We start from the raw sequence: 12,763 nt of genomic DNA, 5'->3' as shown, positions 1-12,763 counted from the left end.
GACAAGAGACAGATGGAGAGACATGGGGAAACATGGGCATAACGTAAGGACCTCTCACCCAGAAGGCTTGTGGATTTACCTGCCCTTGCCTAACGCATCCACCATTCATTTGCCAACCCCCAACTAAAACCAAAGCCAAAAGGACCCCTTCTCCACATCATTGAAAAGCAGCTGTCAGTGACGGAGGCAAACGGTAGAACCAGTTAGAAGTGGGCTGCGGGCTTCTACTCCCAAGGACACGCCTTGTGCAATTAGCTCTGCACCCCCATACTCCCCACCAAGTCCCACCATTCCTTGCATGCAGGCTCCTTGGTACCAGGGAGAGAGAGAGAGGGAGAGAGAGAGTGGGAGCACAAGCCGGCCCTAGCCCCATCTGGGGCACCATCCCCTGTAGCGGGGAGCTCTAGAGCTGAGTGGAGGCTAGCACAGACACCAGGTGACCTACAGAGGGAGGGTCCACCATGCCTGCTAGCAGCAGGACTGTAAAGGCCCCCGTGGATTTTCTAAAACGAGCTGCAGCCGCCTGACAGGTGCCAATTATGGTATCTCTCGACCAGGCAGGCTGGGCATGCGCTGTGCAACACCCCCCACCGCCTACTACCACAGGCTGGCAGGGGTGGGCTGCGGCTACAGAGTGGATGTTGCAGCCCATGGGGGGGGGCAGGCTCCCGCGCAGGTGTGCAAGCATGGAAGGAAGACGGTGGAGAGAGGACAGGGGGAAAGAAGAAAAAGCCAGACAGGAAGGCAAAGGAGCCACGTGGAATGCTCCATACACTCCCACACCCTCTTCCCACCCAAGACCCTTTGGACTGTGCTCGGCTCAGGCTCCATTCATCCTCTCTTCACCACGGGTCTCCAGAGCTGCTCCTCCACTGCGGCGCTGCTCCCCGTGGCCCAGACATACCCCTCTTTCTGTGTTCCAACCTCCAGGTTGCTGCCCAGGCTGTTTCCTCTCACCAGGCCATATCCTAGGCACAGCTCTGAAGTGCCCCAGGACAATGCCTTTCCCTTCTTCCCAACCAAATTCGGGCTATTGTCCTTCATGCCCTTCACTGGGTACACCCACCTCCTGCTCACTTTGGGAAGCCCCTGCAATGTGCTCGGTAAAGCCAGAGATGGCAGCAGCTGAGCACACAGGATGGAGTAGGGAGCCAGCGGTCTGGGAGGCATAAGCCACGTACGCTCCTCTTAGAGGGAGAGGCGTGGGAGAAGAAAGCCCCCCAAATGTCAGCGGCAGATGAAGGGCGCTGGAAAATTTAATCTTCCAACTTTCCCAACTAATGTGACATTTGGATTCCATTCTGATAAGCTTTCAGCTGGCGAACTTTTCCTTCCTTCTCCTCCCTTACCCCCACCTTCTGGCTGGTAATTTAAAAGTAAATGGTCTAGAAAGATCTCTAACTGTACCTCTGGCAAAGATTAAAAAACAAAACAACACAACACAACAAGCTTGGGATTTGGTGAGTGTATGCTGTTATTTATGCCGGGCCTGGAGGCTTCTGGCCTCACGGACCCTAGCCCAGCCCCACCTAGAACACTGCTTCCTTACTGGCTAGTTCCAATGCCCCTGCAAGGACTTGGGGGCAAAGTGAGGCATTTGGAACCAGGGTTGGGGGTCCTGGATAGAGCTGGGGGCTGCTGGGAGCAGGGAACAGTGTCCTGGTCCGGATTTGGGTACAAAGCTGTCCAGGGAGCCTCTCAGTGCCACCCCGAGCCCCCCGAGTTCGGTGCAGTGGGCAACTGCAGTCTCCTGCTTTATATTTAATGTACTGATTGCTAAAATTACAGCCCGCTGCCGAGGGGGGTAAGGAATTAGATTCAGGGTCTAATTAAAGGTTCGCTCTTCATTTGAATTTCAGATTCCAGCTTTAATTTTAGCAACTTCTCCGGGAGCCACGGAGCTCAGCCAAGGGGAAGCGCACCTGCTTGAGCCCCCTCCCTCTCGGCCCCCTGCCCTCCCTACGGTTTCCTAGGCCAACCTGGCACTGTGGCCTCCCCCACAGGTATCCTTTCTAGCCCTCCCACCTCCTGGTGCTACCTCTGCTCAGGCCGGGGAAGCCTCCAGGCCTCCAGAACCGAGAAAGGAATGCTGGACCTTGGGTTTCTGCTGTCAGCAAGCACAGGTCAGTACTAGACACCATATCACTGTGCCACCCCGGTTTACAGGTGGGTTCAACCACTGTGCTTTGGGGTCACACATTGATAAGTTCTCTGAAGCCGGGCGGTGGTGGCGGCGCACGCCTTTAATCCCAGCACTCGGGAGGCAGAGCCAGGCGGATCTCTGTGAGTTCGAGGCCAGCCTGGGCTACCAAGTGAGTTCCAGGAAAGGCGCAAAGCTACACAGAGAAACCCTGTCTCAGAAAACCAAAACAAAAAAAAAAAAAAAAGAAAAAAGAAAAAGAAAAAAAGTTCTCTGAACACCATCTACTCCCAAGTGCTCGAACCCACAGACACTCTTGTTTTTCTCTGTAGCCTTTTCTTACCCCATAGTCATCCTCGCTGAGCCCTTTTATGACGGGGACCCCACTACCTTACAAGCCAGCCCAAACGGACCTCCGCTCATGGGGCATGGAGACAGAGTGGCGCAGGCCCAGCGCCACCCCTCCTGGGAGGTGATCATAGCTGAGCCTCGTCTGAAAACAAATGGAGCCGCTCCGCTGCTTCTGGGTCTGAGGTCACCAAGTGACGCAGGGCTAAGCACTGAGGGTGAGGCCAGGCCATGAGTTCTCTACACAGCCTGATGCTAGGTTCCCTGAACCACAGGGAGGGAGCCTCCACTGTCCTGGGGAGGGGCTTAGATGTCACCATGTCTCACTCCCACACGCCTTCCTCCAGGAAGGCCCTCCGGACTGCTCCCCCTCCCCTATACTCCCATGGTGCTCAGAGAGCCCCCTCCCCCCATGTTAGGACTGAACTGTCCTGATGTCCAACACCTTACCACCCTGCCCAGCCTGTTCCACATTGTGCGGGGAAGCTTAGCCCACAGTGGCGATGAAGTCACGGCCCTGGAGGGTCAAGGACCTCTAGGGAGCTGTGGAGGGTGAGAGACTGACTCGCCACAACTCAGAATGGTTGAGTTCAGAACGGTGAGTGCTCAGTCTTAATACCCATTTTACAGCTGAGACCATTGTGACCCAGCTGCGGCTCTGGCAGCTTCCTGTCCTCTACGGCAAAGCTGGCACACTTACCAGTTCAGCATCAGCCTTGGCGTCATAGTACATGATGTCTTCCTCCTGGTGACGAGAGAGAAGCCTCAGTGCTCATAGCTCAGGGGCTCCCAAGATGCAGCCTGGGCCCTTAGGTCCAAGGCCTAGAGCAGCTCTTTGGATTCCTCTAGGACTGATACAGTCCCCTCCTCCACCCAAAGCCACCCCAGGAAAAGCGGGATGAGTCAGTGCTGCTGGTGCCCTGCCCCCCACCCCCAGGCTTATCCTCAGGTTCTTCACACTCTCTAGAAGGATGCTGTGCCCCAGGTTCCCCTGACACCCGGTACCAGGGCCTTGCCCTGCAGGCTGGGTGGCGGCAGGGTCAGAGCCAGCTTGGCTGCTGAGAGGCTGGCTGAGGCAGGACCAGGGAGTGAGGAAGAGAGAGAATCAGAGCAGAGCCTGGGCACCAGCGAAATAATGACTTCACACTGCATCTCCCAATTTCTTCTATTAAAAAGCCTGCTCATTACGAGCATGTACTTATTAATTATCTGTGATTTGTTGTGAAATGCAGAGGGGTTTACACAACAGGAGCAGGAATAAACAAAGCTGGGCCCGTATGCCTGCCTGTGGCCCTCACTCACATGTGCCTGCCTGCCCATCCTGGCCCGTGCCTGCCTGCCTGCCGCCTGGGTTCTTGGCCATCTGCACGTCATAATCACCCGCCGCCCCGGGGACCCGTAACACAAACGGGCTAATTTCATGTTTAATGATCTTTAATCAGAACCGAGTGCAGCTGACAGAGGCCGCCAGAAGGTGAACCTGGTGTCAGCAAGCGCCACTCGCACAGAAGGGGCCACCCCACTTTGCCCCTGGGCTCTAGGGCCAGGGCCACTGTCCAAGTCACTCTCTCCAGGTGCTCCTCCGCGCCTTTATGCAACAAAATGCTTTAGCGTGGCACCAGGCTTCCTTACACATCTGGGGCTGTTTCTTTGTGGCCTGCTCTGTTTCCAAGGACCTGCCTGCAAAGCAGCATGCACAGGGCGGCTCTCACTCCATGAGGGGTGGAAGTCACCTAGGCCACCCTGCCCAGCCAGGGCCCGGTTGGGGCATACTGTGTGACCTTAGGGTTGGGCCACTCTCTGAATCTCCTTATGCCTCCAGGGAAGACTCTGGCCAGATGCTGGGTCTGTGGCTAATGGCTGCAGATGGTCTGTATTTGGAAATGTTTAAGGCAACAGTTTTCAGGCGGTCTTCTTTGGGGGTTCTGGGGTGGACACAGGGACGTAAGTCAAGCATTCTGGATCAGTGACTGAATGCCGGGCACAGTGCTGGAACATGAATATTAGCCAAAGGTAACTCAAGGGGTGTCTACTCTGTGTGACAACAGGACAGGAACAGAGAAGGCTGTATACCCAGGCGTCAACCTGCCCTCCCGACTCATCTCCAGCCTCATCCAAACTAGCTACCCACCTACCCATCCTGGAGGACAGGCCTGGGTGGGGGCTGGGGCAGGGCCCAGGCTCCAGGGGGCTCGGCCTTTCCCTGCGCCCGGCTCACACAGAAGCACGTAATGAAAGCTGACATTACATCAAACACAATAAGGAGTTTCGGTTGATGAAGATCATTCCTGAACACACAAACCCATTAAACTGAGGGAAAAAAAATATCAATTCAACACACTCGCAGGCGAAAAGAAAATGTGATTTGTTATCTAAAAGGGGGTTATAAACACGGTTCTGATGCTCTTTCCCTCCGTAATGAAAACAGGCGGGCGCAGTGGGATGACTGCAGCTTACAACCTGGGGCTCCACGTGCCAACTTGGTAGGCAAACCTCCTGCAAGGACAGGAAAGGGCGTGGGTGAGGGCGGGCCACTGTCAGGCTGTGGAAGGGGGTCAGTCTGTGCCCTAGTCATCCTTGGGGTGCCCTGGCCCTCACGTGGGCCACCTCTCCAGCAGTTCCCACGTTCCTGTTTATTTGTCCTGCTGTTTCACAGTCTCGGTGGAAGATATAATGTTGGTAGCGTCAGAGATAAAGGAAAAACAGCACACAGGATCGTCAGGTTCCGGCAGCCTACGGGTGGGGCCCAGGTATCTACAGTCCTGCTGCTCCTTGCCTTGGCTGGTCGCCTTGGCAAGGTCACATGTGAAAATACATGGTAAACACAGCTGTGATTGCTATTTGTGATGCAATACGGAGCGGAGTGTGGCAGGAGAGCCATCACAGTGTGCGGGAACAGGTCCTTGGGAAGGCTTGCAGCTGCTTTTACCAGAGCGGCACCAGAATGTTGTCTTTAGTGACTCATGTCCTGGGTTAAACAACAAGGAGGCAGACTAGTAAGTGAGCGCAGGGGCCTTGGAGAAGGGTCTGTGGGTCAGACTTTGACCAGGATATTGGTAAGCTCTCATCAGTGAGTAAATACAGACTGAGTAAGCTGGGTGTGCTGGCACATGCCTTTAATCTCAGCACTTGGGAGACAGAGGCCCAAGCATCTCTGTGAGTTTGAAGCTAGCCTGGTCTACAGAGGGAGTTCCAGGACAGCCAGAGCTACATAGTGAGACCTTGTCTCAAACAAAACAAAATACCCCAAAACACAAAACCAAAGGTACCATCTGGTCAGATTTGCCTCAGGAGGCCCATGACGATTTTCAGGATCTACCCCCATGTCATTAATAATGCAAGGATGCCTGGTAAGATCATGCAGCATCAATGAGCTTTGCATCCGGGTGTCCAACACCCACCATAAAATCCAGAATCTTGAAGAGGACAGAGAATATCAGAGGCCTCTCCAGGAGGTCAACCTACAGCCCACATGAGAGGCTGAGTGTGGAAAGGACCCTTGGGTGATGTGAGATAGGTATTATCCATGTTGAATGTTTCCCGGAGACTTGCCTCTCTTCCCTCCTTTCGGGGCTTGTTTTGCTCAAGCTTGGCGAAGGGTGTGGAAATCACCGCCCCGACCCCCACCAGGAACCTGTATACATCGGTGAGGGGCGACACTCAGTGTGTATGTGCATGCATGGCATGTTTGTGGAAATCGCCGCCCGACCCCAGACTTACACAGTGACACGTGATCCACCAGGTAACGCCCCCCCACACACCCCCACCAGGAACCTGTATACATCAGTGAGGGGCGGGACTCAGTGTGTATGTGCATGCATGGCACGTTTGTGGAAATCGCCGCCCCGACCCCCACCAGGAACCTGTATACATCGGTGAGGGGCGGGACTCAGTGTGCATGTGCATGCATGGCATGTTTGCTCCTTAAGTAGAAGCCAAGCCTGAGAGGACACGAAGGGTGTTCGCAGCTGTGGAGCAGGGTGAGGAAGACAGTCTGGGACAAGGGATAGAAGGGCTATCATGCAGATTTGGTGTTTTGTAAGGTAGCTGCCAAGGCTGCCCAGACATGACTGTCACCTGCCCACCAGCCCCTGTGCGGAGCCCAGGCAGCCACCCAGCCTTACCAGGGAGGTCAGGTGGCCTCCCTTCCATGACCTACTGCCAGCTCAGCTCGACCAAAAAGGACGTTTTTTTTTCTGAGAGCCGTCTGTTGCTGGCTTGGTAGAGACAGGTGGTAAGCACTATGGCTGGGTTGGACCCTCAGGCCAGGGGGGGCCACCTGTCTGGTCCAGCTGGCTCTTCAGGCCTTAGTCCTGACTTCACAGGTCCCTCTTCAGATTCCCCAGGTAGAGTGACCCCTCCCATCAGACAGGCAGGGCTATTGCCTCCCCTAGACTCCCAGGGGATGCTTTATCACCTATCATATGTCGAGACCAATGGCCTGTCCTCTCTCGCCTCTCCCCGACCCATGCCCTGGCCTAGATCCGCCCTGCTGGTGGCTTAGGTGGCAAACAATGTTGGCACAGTGTGATGTTGGCACCGGGACAGTCTAGCAGGTGGCCCATCTTCATCTAAGTGTTATGGGTATCAGACCACCTGCTGCCTGTCGGTGTGGAGCCATGGGAGGCACTGCCTGCAAGTCAAGGCCAGGGTCTCTCTAGTATTCCCAAGTCTGGGCGATGGTTACTGGTCCCTTGACCCTGCCAGGATCAAATGTATAGGGTCATGGCCTGGAACAAGATGGTGTTTTTGTCTTTTGTTTTTTCCTCCATTCATTGGCCCCTTGATTGTATCTCAGCTCTGGTCCGTGGACTCGAGGATCCCTTATGTCCCTGGCTGGTGTCATGGGGTATGTATATGTGTGTATACACAAGAAACCACAATTGTCTGTTCCCTGCTCTGTGCTGTCCACACCGTGAGACCCACACCCTACTAATTGTGCAGCAAATTCCAGGCTAGCTCCATAAGCCCAGTACCTTTCCTGTGCACACAACTTCTGGATGCCACCATGCTCCCCACTCAGAAGTAAGAAGAGCATTCCTGGTCACTCTGCCACCAGAACATTGGTGGCAATGCTGGGCACAATGATCGGTGGGAGATGGCGCTGATACATGTCTGACTGTCTGTCCCTGATGTGAAGGAGTCACAAGTGAGGCAGACAGATGGGACGCTTGCCTGGGTACTGTCTGTGATATAGAGGTACAAAAGGAGGTGCTGTGAGCGGTGGGCAAACAACCCTAAGGTTGGGGCCAGAAAAGGGACTCCTGGGCTTTGCCCTGTGAATTAGGGGACAAGAATGCTCCTGGGAGAAGCCAAGCCTGGGAAGGGACCTGAGCTTGAGGCTGGGATTGTGACATGGGTCAGTTGTCTCTCCTGAGCATGGAGGAGGAATATGACTCCCTGTCAGTCACCTTCTCAAGGTCACTGGGTTTTAGGATGGGCTTCATGCTTGCAAGGGACAAACTACATCCTTTCTCCAGCCACAGTTGCTGTAAGCCCTGTCATGGACGGTCCCTGCCAGCTCTCCCTAGCAGTGCTGGCTGGCGGGTGGGCTAATGGGCCACCATTAGAACTAATGCCTCTCAGCCAGGCCGTTGCAGCAGCGGCAGATCTTCATGGGGACAGCAGTGACCTTGCAGCTTGGAGACAGGTGACTACAGCCCGTGTACCCGAAGATCTCAGGCAGGTGCACTGGTGGGCAACACAGGGAAGGGGGCACTGGGCACATGAGGCTAGGTCTGTTTGCTCTGTGGCCAGTGCTGTCTGTGGCCATAACCACATTTGCAGCAGCTCAGGTCAAGCAGGAGAGTAGTTAGCCAGAGCCCACTTCTGCTTCAGCCCAGGGCAGTTGCAGGCAAGGCAGGTATGGACAAAGATGCTCCATATATCACCGGCTTAGCATCCATGCAGCCCGGTGAACATCTTCACCCCTCGGAGGCCATGCTGAGCTGAGAGGCGGCACCAGCATCAGCTAGCCAACGGGTAAAATGAAGCCCTTTCTTGTGTCTCATACAAACTATGGTCCAGAGATATAGGAGTGGTTTTTTGTTTGTTTTCAAGATGGGGTTTCTCTGTGTAGTCCTAGCTGTCCTGGATCTGTAGCCTTGATCTGTAGACCAGGCTGGCCTTGAACTCAGAGATCTGCCTGCCTCTGCCTCTGGAGTACTGAGATTATAGGCTTGCACCACCACCACTCGGCTAGGAGTGGGTTTTTGAGCAGCATCTCTCAGGGCTCTTGGGTATCCCACATTCTCCCAGGCATCCTTAGTGCCCACCCTGGCCCAGAATTAAGTGGAATTGCTGAGATCCACGGACCAGGGGCCTGGCAGGATGGCACTGGGGGATATACAGGTTGTTCATTTGTTTGAGGAACCTAGAGGAGGAACAGGTTTGGAGCTGTGGTGGCCTCTGTGTCTCCCTCTCTGGGGCTTGGACTGGGAGGGAAAGAAAACCAAGAGAGGGCGGGCTTCTTGTGCCTCTATTTCTCCACTCCTGCCCTGCTCAACATGCCTGCTCATGGGAGAAGAGAAGCCTATAGTCAGGAAAAAAACTGAGGAAGAGGAGAAGTGGAGGAATCCTGGATACTCAGAGGACAGAGGGAAGAATGGGTGGAGGAGAGAAAATAGCTTAAGATGAGCATTCTAGGAGGAATGAAGGGGATTCCAGGCGGAGAGCAGCAGAAACAAAGGCCCAGGGACAGGAAGGGACCCCAGAGGTATTCAGAGTGGTAGAAAGGAAGGGCCGAGAAACAAGGCTGTGGAAGGATACAGGAGTGGACAGCTAGCCTGAGTGCAGGCTCAGGGCTGGGCAGGGCAGGTGGAACTGTGAAGCAGGGGTTATCTGGATGTGGCAGCAGGATCTAAGTGTCAATTAAGAGCTACTGTCTGTCTGTCTGTCTGTCTTTACTTTTTAATTTCACACATACAAGTGTTTTGGTTGCATGTATGTCTGTACCATATGCATGCCTGATGCCTGGAGAGGCCAGAAGAGGGCGCTGGATCTCCTACAAGTGGGGTTACAGACAGTGGTTAGCTACTGTGTTGGTTCTGAGAATTGAACCTGGGTCCTCTGGAAGAGTAGCCAGTGCTCTATTGGGGCGGGGGTGGGGAGGGGAAGAACACGCATGTGGTGTGTACTCGTGTGTGCGTGCGTGTGCGTGTGTGTGTGTGTGTGTGTGTGTGTGTATGTGTGTGTGTGTGTAGCATTCACGTGCTATGGTGCAGGTGCAGAGGCCAACTTGTGGAGTCCGTTCTCCCTTTCTACTTTAACGTGGGTTCTTGGTATCAAACGGAGCTCTCCAGGTTTGCACAGAAAGTGTCTTTACCCATGGAGGCATCTCTCTACCCACCCATTCCCATGTTTGAGACAAGGGTCTCATATAGCTCTGGCTAGCCTTGAACTTGCTATGTAGCCGAAGCTGGCTCCTTATTCTCCTGCTTCCATTTCCTGAGTGCTGTGGACATACACAGTCATGCCTGGCTGAGAAGGGACAGGGCTGTGATGGAGGGGGTAAGAGAAGGGTTAATCCTGGGTTCTAGGAGCCTAGTTAATTTAGGGGGTGAGAGTCACTAACTTATTTGTTCATTGATTTTTTTTTTTTTTTGGTTTTTCGAGACAGGGTTTCTCTGTGTAGTTTTGGTGCCTGTCCTGGAACTCTGTAGCCCAGGCTGGCCTCGAACTCACAGAGATCCGCCTGCCTCTGTCTCCCTAGTGCTGGGATTAAAGGCATGCGCCACCACCACCCAGCTTATTTGTTCATTGCAAATATCATCTTGGGCTGGGTATAGTTCATTGATAGAGTGTTTGTCCAGCCTGCTCAAGATCCTGGCTCCCGTGAAAGAGAGAGAATCAGATAGAGGAAGAAAGAAATAAATCAGCCGTTGTCCCCAATTCCCTGTACCATGTGACCTCCTTGTAACCACCATCCACCAAGTAGTGAAAGAAGCTACCATGAGGGCAAGGGGCGGGCAGTCTGAGGAGACAGAGCGTGAGGAACAGGTCTGGGGTCTGGGAACTGACAGCAGCTGTAAATCTCGACTACCAACAGGCGACCTTGACAAGCAGGGGTAACAACCCCACTGCTTTTGGGGCACACGGGTCTAGATCAGCTTGGTTCAGAGCTAGAAGGAGGCAGTGTATGTTCCGCTCTCATCCTATATATTAGTCCCTAGATCCTGGGGCAGCTCTTGGTGCCTCTCTCTATGTTTAGCAAGGAGACTACTAGGAGCCGTGGCCCAGACCCACGGAGCCCTGTTAAGTGGTCTGGTTACCGAGGGTGCCATGGCTCCTGGTCCCAGGGCTTCCCTGGGGCTGGTGGCAGCCTTGCCCTAGTCACACACTGACCCGACAAGAGGGGTCAGGAGTGTACAGCTCCCCCCAGGAAGCGGCTGGTAACAGCTGCTCTGTCTTCTCCGAGCCTCTGGGCCCTTTACACCCTGTGCCCTGTACTTGGCCTCAAGGTGTTTGAACCTTCTGTATTTTCATGGTGAAAGTAAGCTTCTGTGACTTTGGCCGGCCAGTCCCTGGGACCCAGCCTGAGGATCTCCTAGAAGGACAGACTGCTGCTCACAATCAAGAGGACACAGACCTCTTCTGGGTCATGACACTAAAATCTCAGAAGAGTCTTGGCGTCAAGAGGCCCTATGACCCTGGGACTCTCTAAGACTCATGGTATCTTCTTTGGGAATGGCCATTTTAACAAAGCTGTCTACTCATGGGCCACCCAAGACTCCTCTGGAGTGACAGAGGGCTTATGTCTACATTGTATTCCCCAACGTGAGGGTTGGACAAAGGATTTTGTATTCCACCAGTGCCCTTCGAGAGGGTCTGTGCAGCACACCCCCCCCACTCTGCATGCCACCCTAGCTCACGGTGTCATAGCCTGGGTGCTGGAGGGTGGAATGTGTGTTTTTTTTTAATTACATTTTTTTGTTTGTTTGTTTACTGCGTGTGTCTGCATGCACACATGCCACAGGGCACGGATGGAGGTCAGAGGGCCACACGTGGCTTCTCTCCTTCCACGAAGTGGGTCCTGGGGACTGCCAGGCTAGAGGCAAGCACCATTATCCGCCCAGTCATCTTGCTGGTCCGACATTTGCTGTGGGTCTTACCTTGATGTTGTCCTGCCAGCGGTGGGATTTCTGGAAATTCTCGGCAGCGTCAGCCAGTCTCTGAGGGACAGAGCACACAAAAGTCAGAGGCTGAGGCAGGCTGCCTGCTCCATGTCCACTCTGAAGCCCTCTCCACGCCCAGTACTCCCAAGGACCACACTGACTCAGGGCCTCTCTCTGCCATTAGATCCTCAGAAATCCCTTAGCCCAGGTAGTGGCCAGCTCGTAGGAAAGGACACCTTACGGAACACAGCTGGATCCCACAGGAGGGCGGTCTGCAGGGCTTCCCCCTCAGAAGACGGCAGAGGCAGCCCTCCTGGTCAAGCCTCCGAGCTCCCCTCGACCCTCTACAAGCTAGCATCCTCCTCCCCAAGGAGTGCAAAAACCCACAAGTTGTTGAGTGTCTCACCACGCAACTCTGCCTGGGCCAGGCTCGGCAGGACATGTCCACAGTCCATTTTCACTCACTCAGACTCACTGTCCTCTCCCGGGCTTCCTGAGGCCCATCCCACAGGGCTCCCACGCCCCCACCCACACGAGCCTTTCCCGACTTTTGATGCCAGCTTCCGTGGCCTTTGACAATGAAGCCCAGTCCTGAGGGCAGAGTGGCCTTGAAAGCATAGCTTTGTCCTTGTCCATAGCGAACCTGCCACCATGCTTGCTTAGCGGCGCTACACTCCTCTGAGATGTGGAGATGTGAGAGACTCCGCCAGCCCTGCTTCTCACGTGGAGAAGGGTAAAGTAGTGTATAACCAGGTGTAATCACCAGGGCAGGAGTAACTGAGGCTTAGTACTACTGGTACCAGACACACAACCAAGGCTTATGGTGAAGGCGCTGGGACCTGGCCACCCTCTGGGCTTGAACCCAGGACTCCCATGAATTCTATCCTTCAGGAGGGGGCCAAGGCTTCAAGGATGAAACTGAGTACGGTCCTCTAGACTTTCTTGAAGAACAGAATTCAGCGATGTCTTTAGGACCCTTCAGTGATAACCACCACCAGGGATTGGTGCCCAGCATGTGGGGAGGGCACTGCATGCCAAGCCCTCCCCTGACCAGTGCCAGATGTGCACCCATTACTGCTCACTATGTGTGGTAACAGTGTGAATTCTCAGGCGAGGATGTCCCAGGCTTGGAACAGTGAGTCACCTGCCCAAGATGCACAGT

The 12,763-nt window shown here is 54.4% G+C and overlaps 1 protein-coding gene across 1 annotated transcript in view; it reads right to left on the bottom strand.

The window, feature by feature from the left end:
* Cacna2d2 (calcium voltage-gated channel auxiliary subunit alpha2delta 2) overlaps nucleotides 1-12,763 on the bottom strand; it is a 133,091-nt gene that overhangs the window by 21,632 nt on the left and 98,696 nt on the right. The window contains 2 exon segments of the mRNA XM_028895281.2: nucleotides 3,189-3,233; nucleotides 11,599-11,658. Coding sequence (XP_028751114.1) covers nucleotides 3,189-3,233; nucleotides 11,599-11,658 — 105 coding nt within the window.

This window comes from Peromyscus leucopus, chromosome 7 (genome assembly GCF_004664715.2).
Source record: "Peromyscus leucopus breed LL Stock chromosome 7, UCI_PerLeu_2.1, whole genome shotgun sequence".
Taxonomy (NCBI): Eukaryota; Metazoa; Chordata; class Mammalia; order Rodentia; family Cricetidae; genus Peromyscus; species Peromyscus leucopus.
This window is presented reverse-complemented; position numbering and strand designations above follow the sequence as displayed.